Source organism: Prionailurus viverrinus, chromosome A3 (genome assembly GCF_022837055.1).
Source record: "Prionailurus viverrinus isolate Anna chromosome A3, UM_Priviv_1.0, whole genome shotgun sequence".
Taxonomy (NCBI): Eukaryota; Metazoa; Chordata; class Mammalia; order Carnivora; family Felidae; genus Prionailurus; species Prionailurus viverrinus.
In genome coordinates this window covers 8,501,261-8,513,564 of record NC_062563.1, presented here as the reverse complement: position 1 = coordinate 8,513,564, position 12,304 = coordinate 8,501,261, and the positions used below count along the sequence as shown (strand labels likewise).

Here is a 12,304-nt window from a genome sequence, read left to right as displayed (position 1 = left end):
CCATATGTATCGAGCGTCCACTATGAAGCTCCCCAATTTAGAAAAATGGTAGGAGCTTGGATAAGATGTGGGTTGACGAATCTCCAGTAGGGAGGTCTGTGGGACGTGCCCACCCTCAGAGGTCAATTATGCTCATCTTTAAATATTATTTGGTACTGCTCTGATTCAGTAGTCTCCACTAGGACCGTCAGTGGTTTCACACAGAATGGGAATTTCCAGGTCCTTTCCTACCTCAGAAACAACCTCTACAGAGCTTGGCATAGCATAGAACCTTGATGCAAGCTTTTTAATTGGTTAGGAATGGAAGCGATCTTTCTTCAGCCTGAACCCCTGGGATCTGGAAGTTCCAGATACTTTTCTTTGGGACATTACCTCATGGGCTTCACCAAGGTGTTCGACCCAAAGGCAAAGAAAGATCTGTTTGTCCTCTACATAAACTTTAGATCCTTGTAGATGGAAAGTGGGGCTTTTTTTTTCTTCCTCTTGAGTCTTTTCCATTGCTCTACAAGGGCCAGTTTTGCTTGAGAACATGTAGAAAAAGAAATAGAGTCTCTTGCTTACAGTTTCTCTCCCTATAAACAGTTCAGTCAGCTTCCTCGCCCCATCCAAAGGTTTTACCGCTTTGGGATTTCCTTTGCCTCCAGAATTCAGGCCGTCATTAGGAGCCCTTCCTGCCCAAACACGTTCCCTGGCGTCCTTTGAAATATGGAGTCACAAACTCATTAGTTGGTCAGGTAATTCCGAATGGCAAAAACAGGCAGCCAAACACACAGAGTGGCTTTTTAAGCTAAACCTGAATGGACATTGGGAGGCACAGCCCTGGTGCCACCTTTCCTCCTTGAGAGAGACTCATAACTTCTCTTCAGTGGCTTCAGTTTGGTATCTGGTAGGTCCCCTGCCAGCTTAAGGTTTCGATCTGTTTTCTTTCCATCCCTTTCCTTGCTAACCTTTGGAGGAGAAACTGGATTGAATCAGGAAGCTTTCTTGGCAGCGGTGGGTCTAGGCAAGCGTCCTGAAAACAGCCCCTCAGGCTGTCAGGGAGATCGTGGCAAAGAAGTTCAGTTTCTTAAAAAAAAAAAAAAAGAAGGGAATACTTCAAGCTTTTCTATGGTTTTTCTGTTTTCTCTCATTTTGAGGCAGATAAAGCTGTATTAATCAAAGGTGACCGTATGGTGAGTTTAGACTAAGGGTCTTATTCGGTCCATTTGAGATACTTTCAATAACAGCAGTTATGAACAATTTCCTTCCTCCCTCCCTCCCTTCCTTCATTTTCTTTCTATCCCTCTTCTTTCCTCTTTGCTGAGTCCTCTTTCAGAGACCAATTCCAATAGTTCACTTTGGGCTTTGTGGTCCAAAGACCATAACCACAGACGTTCATTTTCTCCAGCTGTCAAAAATAGAGCTACTGTTGAAAGGAACCCCACATTTTTTCAGGGACTATCTATCTAATACTTTAAAGAACAGTTTGAAGACCACCAAGTAATTTCAGATATTTTCTAGTTCAGTACCGAGCAACTTTCTTCCAGAGCTTTATTTTTATTCATGAGAGCCAAAGTACAGCACCTTAGGGCATCCAGCCTGCGGTGTTGAGATGGAATCTGGTTGTGACATCCAAGCTTTGCATAGTAATAAAGTCATTTTTATTTCTTTCACCGTGTCACGCATTCCTATAGCTTGATACTCTAAGGAACATTTGAGGCATCTCCAACATATATTACTTAGTCAAAATTCTAGTGGAAATGTTTGGTGGTCACTTCACATTTTTTTTGAAAGGAACACAAGTGTATTTTGATGGATCTCTAATCCCACTGAAGTTGAGATTTAAAAGAATTGGGAAGATGGGGCGCCTGAGTGGCTTAGTTGATTAAGCGTCTGACTCTTGACTTCAGTTCAGGTCATGATCTCACCATTCATGAGTTCGAGCCCCGCATCGGCTCTTCACTGACAGTATGGAGCCTGCTTGGGCTTCTCTGTCTTCCTCTCTTTCTCTGCCCCTCCCCCATTCATGATTGATCTCTCTCTCACAATCTCTCTCTCTCTCTCTCTCTCAAAAAAAAAAACAACAAAAAACAGATAAACATTAAAAAAAAAGAATTGGGCAGATATTTTAATTTAGTGTGAGTCTATCAGCAAGATTGTTTACTAGCTCTGCCTTATTGGAACAAATCTAAGGAACTACACCGGCTAGAAATATCCAGAATCAACAAAGGCTATGCGTCCAACCTTTGTGTTTTATCAAGATGCTCACTTGAAACGGAATTGGACAATCAGACAAAATTACACAGCCAAGGTAAATTCTCATTCTAATGACAAATATATTCAGAAAACGTACATCCGAGCTTTATGCAAATCATGTATTAATTCTCCCCTCTCTTGCCTTGTTGTAATTTCAGATTAAGCCCAGCACAGAAAGATGTTTCCACAGGAAACACTACTAGGAGAATCACAAAAACGGGGCGATGGTTGTTCTACCTCCTTTTACTCTCACAGAAAATCACTTTCCAGGAGCACAGGAAGCCGCAATAACATGAGGGTAAGAGTAAGCTTTAGAATGAACAAAAACCTGAGTTTGAATTCTGGCTCTGCCATTTACCGGCTCTGTGACCCTGACCAGATCACTTAAAACACTCTGAGTCCTCATGCCCTTCTGAGCACAGAGGGGCAGGAATGTGTTGCACAGAGTTTTTACATTAATGAATGAGATAACGCAAGCAATGTGCTAGCATAGTGCCGGCCATGCTGCCTGCACGTGATACATAAACAGCAGCCATTCTTATTAATTATTATTATTAACCGAGACGGCCCAATGGCCACAGAATCCCCTTTAAGGGTAGGAAGGAATGCCAGCTGCTCTGGAGACAGGAATTGCCCACACAAATGCTACTTTCAGAACCTTTTCCTGAAGAGAAACTCCGTGTTCATAGTTCAATACTCAGGGAAGAATCTGAGATCAAGAACTTTAGCTAGGAGACTGCTGTTTTTGGTTTTGGTTTTTGTTTTGTTTTACAATTACCATCACGAACCATCCCCTTTTTCCTCCAGAGGGTACATTTCAACAGGCTTTACTAGATTTATAGATTGAATGTAAGCCACAAAAGACCATTATTGCGTGGCTGTCTCCCCCTTCGGTCTTACATTTGCCCAATATTAAGGCTCATAGTCTTTCTCTGCACCTGAGAACATTATTCCAACAAAGAGCTTCTTACAAAACTAATGGTCTAAAGAAAGAGACAGGAGGAGGATTAAATGAAACAGCGTGTGATAATGGTTTGGAGGAGGAGAAGCACTTTTCCAGGACAGGGTGTTATTAATATTGACAAATTATAAATCTCTATCTCTGTATTTCTATCCACCACCTTTACGGTTTCATCTGCCTATGTGGTTTGCGGGCGCATGAATATAGTTCTCCACCCACTCACTTTATAAAAATACATTGTCACTTCAAATACCCAATCTCTTGACGTACAGTTGAGTTAATACATATAAGGATCTTGTCCTATGTAGGGCATGACAGATGTCTTAGCTATTTCTTGCAAGTATTTTGAAAATCTGTAGGAGCCCATTGGATTTTCGTGAAGTGGCATATATCTACATGTGTCAAATGCAGTGCAAGGACTTTATGTGACTCTATTTATTTTCCCTGAAGTATACTTATTTGAAAAATAATATTCTCTTCATTTCTATTTTTACGAGAGGTTAATTTCCGGAAAGAAAAACATCTCTTAGAAGTGAACTGGGCAACGCGCTTAGTTTAAAAGGAATATGCAACCATGAGTCACATTGCCATGGGGCAGCAAATCAGTTTGACACATTCGCTTATTTGGCTCAAAAAATAAAAAATAAAAAGCTCAGTGATGAGTCGGATGTTGTCTCTATTTTCAAGTCCTTACAGCAGGGTTTGGTTTGGATTTACTGCATAAATCCGCACTTCAGATTCGTTCGGAAGTCATGAAACGTTAGCTAAAAGTGTTTCCTGAAAACGACTGCTGAAGCCAACAGCCAAAATTGCATGCCGTGGGGATAATAACACAGAGGCATAAAGGTAAGTGTACAAGGATGTTCATGCAGGTCCGCAAAGCACCTAGATCGTGTGTGTGAGACACATGGTGTGTGCTCACTGCCTATGACCTAGGATTAAAATAAACACCCGTTTTCCTTATTAGGACTTATTCTCTATGAGGACAGGGGCCACGTCTATTTATGGTCACTGTTGTATCCCAGTGTCTAGAATGTAGGTATTCAACAATTATTTGCTGAATAAATACATAAATGAAGTCCCACAAGTGGGAAACAAGTCAAATGTCCATCAAGAGAGCAATGGTTAATCTGAGTACGATAAATCTAGACGATGGGATTCAGTGAAGTTGCTGTAAAGAACGAGGTGGCTTTACATTGGGGATGCAACCCCAAATACCCCCAGGGACAGGGACAGTGACATAAATGAGAGAGCTGGGCTGGGTGTGACAAGAGGAAGTGATGGGGATGTGGTGAGCTGGAAAGCCATGTCTTCTGTGTATTTGAATTATTCACAATGATAATATATTGTTATAAGGAAAACAAAGCAGACTGCAAGACAAAAATCATTAGGATATCTGGAATTTTTAGGAAGAATCCCCCAAATCATGGAAGGTTTGGAGTTCAAACATTAATAGAAGGGAAGAATGTTCAGGCTTCCAGACATAACTCTTTCTATGCACGGTAGATACTAAGAACAATGGATGTTATAAGACGATGAATCCACTGAGGGTTGCTGGGGAAAAATGTGTCTTCCTCTACTCCTATCCCTGTCCTAGGGAGAATTAATTAGAAAGGACTCTTTTGTTTCCAGTTTGTTCCCCTAACAGTTCAGAGGTACCCAGGTTGTATTGCTAGAAAATATCCCCGAGAAACCTCTAAAGGATAGCTCTGGAGGATGAATTTAAGTAATGTGAAACCTCATTAGAATTTAAGGATTTGTTTTGAACGGATGTAGTGAGTGGTTTAGATGTCTTTCATGCCTTATTTGGAATCTCTTGCATTTTCTTGTCTTTTAAGTAAAGTCTCAGGTTGGTTATTTGGAAGAGAAAATCATGCTCTTTGCTATCGGGGAGGCGGGGGAGGGTATCTCTCAACTCCATCCAGAAATGGGAAAGTTGGATCGCTCTCAACGTTATGATGAGCTATTTGGGGATCCCATTTGTAATGTAGATGGGTTGCCAGAAACTGGCCAAATGTTCTTTTCTTTCCTGACATAGCAGAAAAATTGGTTGAAAAATCTCAGATCTTGATCCCCATTTTTAGCGCCAAATTGCAGAGTAAATGACGAGGAATGTACATGGAGTCCCAGCCATACAGGCTGATTGCTACTTACTGTATACTTCCTACTCTCTGAGAATCCACTGGTAAGAGAAAATGAATCCTGTCCACAATTTCTAGCAGGGTTCTCCTTAATATGCCTCAGCTCCCATTGGCATGGGTTTTGTGTTGTGGTGTGTGGTGTTGTGTTGTGTTGTGTTGTGTTGTGGACCAGAAAGAATTTCTTAACAGGCTGAGCCTGTGAAACCAGAGAGTTGCTTTCTCAGAAGATTAAACTCCCAAAGACTCCTGAAAATAACGGCACACTATAATGAAATTCTTGTTTTTCATTAAAAGAGAATTAAACCAATGACCTTTTACATGGGTCTTTGTTTTTTGTCTTCCAACCAAGTTGGGTTTTGTTGCATTATATTATTTAAGTTCTTGGATGTTTAGTTATTTCATGTACATGACACTTCATAGACACCAAAACACGTCTGCCCACATTCTTTCCATTTTATACCAGCTAAAAGCACGGAGCAAGTTGTACGTGCTCGCTATTAGAAATTATGTTGCCACTTTATAACTGGAACTATTTATCAATCGGCTTTGCCCACATTTGTGTGACTCACATGTCACTTTCAGAATTTTTCTAACGTCAACATGTAACTTGGCCTATTTATTACCTGGTCCTCTAAACACTGCCTTATGTTCTTTATGTAAATATATGGATTTTCAAAGGAAACAGCATGTCATTACCATAATGAGAAAAATAATATCATTTGCCATACACAGAAGGAAACTTTAAAAATAACTGAAATCAAAAGTGAACAATAATACTGACTTCCAGGTAGGTGCGGTTGGCTACCACAGCTCAGGACCCAAGGCCAGCTCTGTCTTTGTTAAAGAGGGAGTTGGCAGGAGTTCAGGAAAGATTAAGGAATATTAGCAACGAACTGAGACTTTCTCTGTGATGGAGTCAGAGGGATGAAAGGGAACTTCCTTACTGCACACTTCAGATTCCACTTATATCCCGTCTACACCACCCACAGTTATGTCTCACCCCACCTACGATGCGGGTCCTTCGCTCTCGGAAGCTGGTCTGGGTATTTCAGATTTCCTGTGCTGGAAGCAGGTGGCTTACCATTTGTCTGAGAAACGCCATCAGGGAGGCTCTTGGTGGTCTGGGGTCTTCTCTTTTGAGTTTTACTTCTGTGGGTTCAGGTGTGGTATCTCCTTCCTCGTTGAGATCCACCGTTTGTAAGGCTGATTCTACTTCCTCGGACTTTACAACCTCTACTGGTGATTCACACACCACCTGGATTATTTTGCCAGGTAATAAGACAGTGAATAAAAAGACATTCCCCAAAAGAGGCTTTAGAAAGTGGGGTCCTGGTCACCCCTTCTTCACAGGGTAGCTACAGGTTTGAGCCAACGATCATTTCTACGCAGGCACATCTTCCAGAAGTAATGCTCATGTCATATAGTGGGCTTTCTTTTTCTTTTATGTTTATTTATTTTGAGAGAGAGAGAGAGAGAGAGAGAGAGAGAGAGAGGGAATGCCAGCAGGGGAAGGACAGAGAGAGAGAAGGAGAGAGAGAATCAAGCAGGCTCCTCCTTGCTGATAGCACAGAGCCAGACTCGGGCTCGATCTCATGAACCATGAGATCATGGCCTGAGCCGAAATCAAGAGTCAGATGTTTAACGTACTGAGCCACCCAGGTGCCGCCATATAATGTGCTGTCAAACAGCCAACTTCTAAAAAAATGCCAAATCCACTGACTTGGGAGTAGCGAGATTCCTCCTGCCTGAGGTTCAAGGCTCCGACAGAAAGCGCCTCTTGGGGACTGCCGTCCGTCACATGCTCAACGCCCCTCCCTTCCAGGAGGCCCACCTCTTTGGTCTGCCATCAAGGTGACTTACACCTAGCCTGTGTAAAAATCAGGAGTGAATCGTTTCCTTAAGGGTCCACCCTCAGAGACGGTGACCGTGACGTCTCCCATCACGTGCCCTACATCTACCCGCAACTGTGGAGAATTCGTCCTCTCTGCGGAAAGGATAGAGTGAAAGCCACACTGGATTGAACAGACTGGGCTTCCTCCTGAACTTACTTCCCACCCCACCCCAGGGCCGGTCATGTGCCATTGTTTCTTAACTGAAATTCATGCTTTCAGAAGAAAACCAAACTTGGCAAGAAAACTGGCCAAGTTCCTTACGGCCCCCAGCGAGGTACCTAGTGAGCTCAGTGCCCCCCTGGATGTCCATGGGGGACAAGGGATGGCCAGCAACGTGGGGTTTGGATGGAAGATCCCATTCACCTGCACTCTGATTCCAAATTCCGTTTTTTGCATCGCCTCACCCCATTTGTACTGTGCCCCAGTCACATCTGGAACCGTTTCTGCTTTTGCACTGATCCCTGCAACAGATTTAATTGGCCCTGAGAGGGCTTCATAATTTCTTTTTTGGTTTCCTCGGGCAGGGGCTGGCAAGCTACTCCCAAATCCAGCCCAGAGACTGTTTTAGTATGGCCCCGAGCTACAAATGGATTTTACATTTTTAAGGGGCTGTAAAATGCTTTTTTAAAAGATGAAAAAGTAGGCAACAGAGACCACATGTGGCCTGCAAAGTCTGCAATATTTACTGCCCGGCCCTTTGCACAACACGCTTGCCTTCCCCTGCCTCAGAGACAGTTGCTCTAGAGCCAAAGGTATCTGTCCATTTGTCTTTGCTGGTGCCAGGCGCCGCCCCTTCCTCGGAATCTTGTTCTTGCTGTCAGGGAGTTGGGGGGAGGAAACTTAGGTATTTCTAGAAACACAGCATGCCTGTGGAGAAATCATCTTCCTTCCGTTCATCCAGAATATACCATTGGTTTGCCCGTGACCCCAGTGATCGAGACTGAGAAGGACCCTGAATTTCTGCACTGTCAACCGAAGCCCGTTAACCGATCAGCATGAGGGACCAGCCTGAAATATAGCAACTGAATCACAGCCGTCTCTCCCCGCCTTCCATTTCATAACACATCAGCATGACTTCGAGCATCTTCCGTCTGTAGACAAAGATACGGGGAAGTCATCAATCGATCTGGGGAGTCATCAACTCGAAAGTCTGAAGGACGCAAAGCAGGGGAGATCGGCATGGATTGACCATAAGAGAGCAAGGAGCTGCAGGGGCTGGGGTGAACACAAGCCAAGTTGTCCCATCTTAAGACATAGGAAGAATGAAAGCACTGGACAGCCAAACAGCAGATGTTTGGGAAGAGGCTTCTCCTGCTGCAGGGCTGCCTTGCCCTGACCCAGGCCCATCTTGGGAAACCAGGATGGGATTGAAGCCAGGTGACATATGGGGAGTGGTGGTCAGACGTGGTCATGGGTTTCCATATCTGGGCCTGGTTCAGTTCAGTTGCATTTCTGAAAAAGAACCTTCAGCCACAAGGGTCCCGGAGTGAGCCTGACAGGCAGGTGGTCTGACCTAGTAGTGATCACGAGATCAGCCTGCAGTGCCTTCCTGGCTTGAAGTCTTGACTTCACCCCTTACGGAGGCTCTAAACAGAGGTCCCTACTCAACATCCCGACATTGAGACGATGGGGTTTCCATCTTCTCAACGGGGACAGTATACACATCAGAAAGTTGTCTGCAAAATTAAATCCAGGAAGTGCACGTGAAGCTCTTAGAACGGTTCCTGACACATAACAAGCACTCAGTTAACACCACTGGCTGTTACTTGAGCTATTATGAGAGCTGTTTATTTCATGGGCCTGAATAATGTGGAATCACCTGCCATGCACATGCCCATTTTTTAGAGATGATATTAATAACCACCTCTTACCATGCCTGACATCGTGGAGAGTATTTTTAATATATTCCCCCAGTGAATAGTTATTGAATTATTAAAGAGCTCAGAGTAAGATAACATTGTCCCTATCCTATAGATGAAGAATGTGAATGACTGAACGGCTTGGCCAAAGTCATAGCACAGGTAAGTAGCCATTTCAATGGGGATGGAGTTGTGGACCGGTAACCAAATACCTAATATGGCTTAACCAGTAATGATACAGAACCAGTTTGAAAGTAGAAAGTTCTAGGATTGGTTCTATGGCTCCACAATGTCTTTAAAAACATGGGTTCCTTCTATTCTTTGGCTTTCCCATCTTTGGCATGCTGGATTTTCACCCTTTTATTTGTTACCTCGTGGATATATAAGTAGCTGCCACAGTTCAGGCATGGCATCCTCAACCCAATGTCTTAAAAAATGGAGGAAGTTCCCAGCAAAAGCTTTCCTCCAAACGAACGTCTGTATTTTGATTCCCTACCTTAGCATACATTGCACTGGCCAGAAGTTGTCACATCCTTGCCCCTAGACAAATTGTTGTTGAAAAAAAAAAATGGGAGTACTGTTTTAGACTAATAATGATCAAATACTTTGTGGGTATGGTAGTTGCCAACCTTGCCTGAGATCATGGGGAAAAGGGTGGAGAAATGGGAAATAACCCTGAGGTCGGTAATGACCAGAGTCTGACTCACTGAATCTGGGTTCAGAATTATTCTGTCTCTGAAGCAGCGAGTTCCTTTTTTTGTATGTAAGGGCCTGGAGGGAAAATTACATAATAAAATAATCAGACTGTATGGTAACCTCATCAATCAACCTTTCGATTGCCAATGGTTTTCTTGCTGGGCCCTTACAAATGGTAAGTGGTGTCAACTCATAAATCCTAGGCCAGAGTCCATTCTTCAAAACATAACTATTTCGGTAGGTGAAAAAAAAAAAAAGGCTGATGTGGGCGATACTTCTAGAGAGTCCCATTAGCTTTGAAGTCAGGCCAAGAAATTGGCTTTCAGCAGCCAAGGAAAATCCACCGATTTCCAGTGTGGAAATCCAGAAGGATTTGAGCTGAGTGAGGAGCTAATTTGCATATACAGACATAGAATTTGATTTTTGTCCGGATAGTTTTCCGATATCCTTCCAGCCAAGGCTTTGGAAGAAGTCGCTCCTTCTTTAGAATATATAACTGCATCTGCACATTTTAATTTGGGGCATGATGGAAGCGGTGAAAATCAGATGTGTGCTATACTTCAGCGTGGATTGGCTTGACTTCGTTAGGGGATATTATACTTTGCCTGAAGATGGCTAGTGCATTTAAGACAGAGAATACACATTTCAGCAAGTTTCCACTTTTTGCCTCCAAGATTATACCATCCTTACTCTTGGCATTTGGATTATACAGTTTTCACTAGCACTGCGAGTTCTGGAGACTGATTTACAGCAAAACAGATTTCTTCCACCTAAACTTCACCCATGATACAAAAATATTGATATTAACAGTTTTTACTTTAGAATCTCTTTAAGATGCTGTCTGATTTAATTTATAACACGATTATTTGATTACCAAGACTGGGCGAAGATTTCATTTTTCAACCCAGGAACTATTCTCCTTCGTTCTCTTCATGGAACCCCCATTTTGCTTTGGGGGAACAATACACCCTAACTGTAAGACGGCATAACTGGGTTGAAGTTGCTTGAGCAGATCTAAGCCAATCCACATGGTCTAGCTCATTGGCCATATGAGTTTAGGGATGGGAACATGTGGCAGAATATATTATTTTCCCAATTTTTCACTCTGGCTTCCCGTACAGTGCTTATAGATCTGTGCCCATTGTTGTGTGACGTGCTTTGGCAAAGGCACCGTGAGCAGATGTGATGGAAAGCCGGACTGAGCGGCAGGTCTCAGAGCCCTTGCATGGTTCACCCCCGGCACTGTCTTCCCTTGGTCACTACAATTGCACATCCTTGTTGAAGGGGCTGTTTTTCTCAGTCTAGATCTCAGCAGGAAGAAGCCACATGGATCAGCCACAGAGAACCCACAGCTGCCACATAGCCTGAATGAGGAAAACAAGAATCCTTGCTGTTGAAAGCCACTGCAGTGTGGGGCTTCGATTTTGCACCAAAATCTGGCCAAAGCTGATTAATAGAGCACGTGAATCCGTGTAGGTCCATGAAGGAGAACAGATTCGAGGACAGGCAGAGTTTGTACCGGACCAATCTCTCCTTTGCTCAGAACTGGGCGACGTGACATCGGAAGGTGGAAATGTAGGCAGGCCAGGAAGGCTGAGCCACAGGAAAGCCCCGAATCAAGACTCATTTAAAACCAATTCTGCTTCCCAGTGATGAGTGCCAATAAATTCCTTTTTAAAAACAAATCCAGATTGGGTTGGGTTTTCTTTCACTTGCAACCATGAGGTTACTTCCTAAGAGAGGTAAAAAACAGAAGTACCTATTTCCTTGATGGTATAGGTCATTGGGAGGGAAAGATTTTTTTCCCCCATTAGCTAGCACATTAATTGAATTAAGCAAGGGTCAAAATATTCTCAGATGACAGAGGAATGATTCTTTAGTTTCTGCAGCAGATTTTATTTCTGGGAGGACCCGAAGCACATTCTAGGAAAAGCGCTAAACTTCCACAGGTTTTTAAAAAAGCAAAACAAAACAAAAACGAACCATATTCTAGCCAGACGTCGCTAGATAGGACTCTTATAATATGGTTAATCACACTTAATAGTTCTGTTTTGAACTGTACGTTGTTTTGATTAATGCCATCTCCCTTATTTGGGAGGAGGAAATTAAACTAATTATTTCATGCATGCCTTCACTCGACGTGGGCACTTAGGGATGTGTAATTGCTCGAGGAAATACAATCTCTGATCACTGGGAGCACTCACTCTATGCTGCCATTGAAGCGGGGAGGCAGCCACAGGTGATAGGCACATGAATGAGTGTGGTTGTATTCTAATAAAACTTTATTCATAAACAGTAAAATGTGAAGTTGGTGAAATTTTTATGCACCACCCCCCCCCCCAAATATTATTCTTTCAGTTATTTCAATGATTCAAAATGTAAAAACCAGGGTGCCTGGGTGGCTCAGTCGGTTAAGCGTCCAACTTCGGCTCAGGTCATGATCTCGTGGTTTGTGAGTTCGAGCCCCGCGTCGGGCTCTGTGCTGACAGCTCGGAGCCTGGACCCTGCTTCGGATTCTGT

At 43.2% G+C, this 12,304-nt stretch overlaps 1 protein-coding gene across 8 annotated transcripts in view; it reads right to left on the bottom strand.

The window, feature by feature from the left end:
- The window catches only part of BCAS1 (brain enriched myelin associated protein 1), a 99,070-nt gene that overhangs the window by 15,225 nt on the left and 71,541 nt on the right, over positions 1 to 12,304 (bottom strand). For 4 of the 8 annotated variants that reach the window (XM_047853660.1, XM_047853653.1, XM_047853654.1 and 1 more), the window contains one exon: positions 6,419 to 6,592. The exons of the other annotated variants lie outside the window; for them this stretch is intronic. In XM_047853660.1, coding sequence (XP_047709616.1) covers positions 6,419 to 6,592 — 174 coding nt within the window. The remainder of the gene's footprint in view (positions 1 to 6,418; positions 6,593 to 12,304) is intronic. 8 annotated transcript variants of the gene reach the window in all.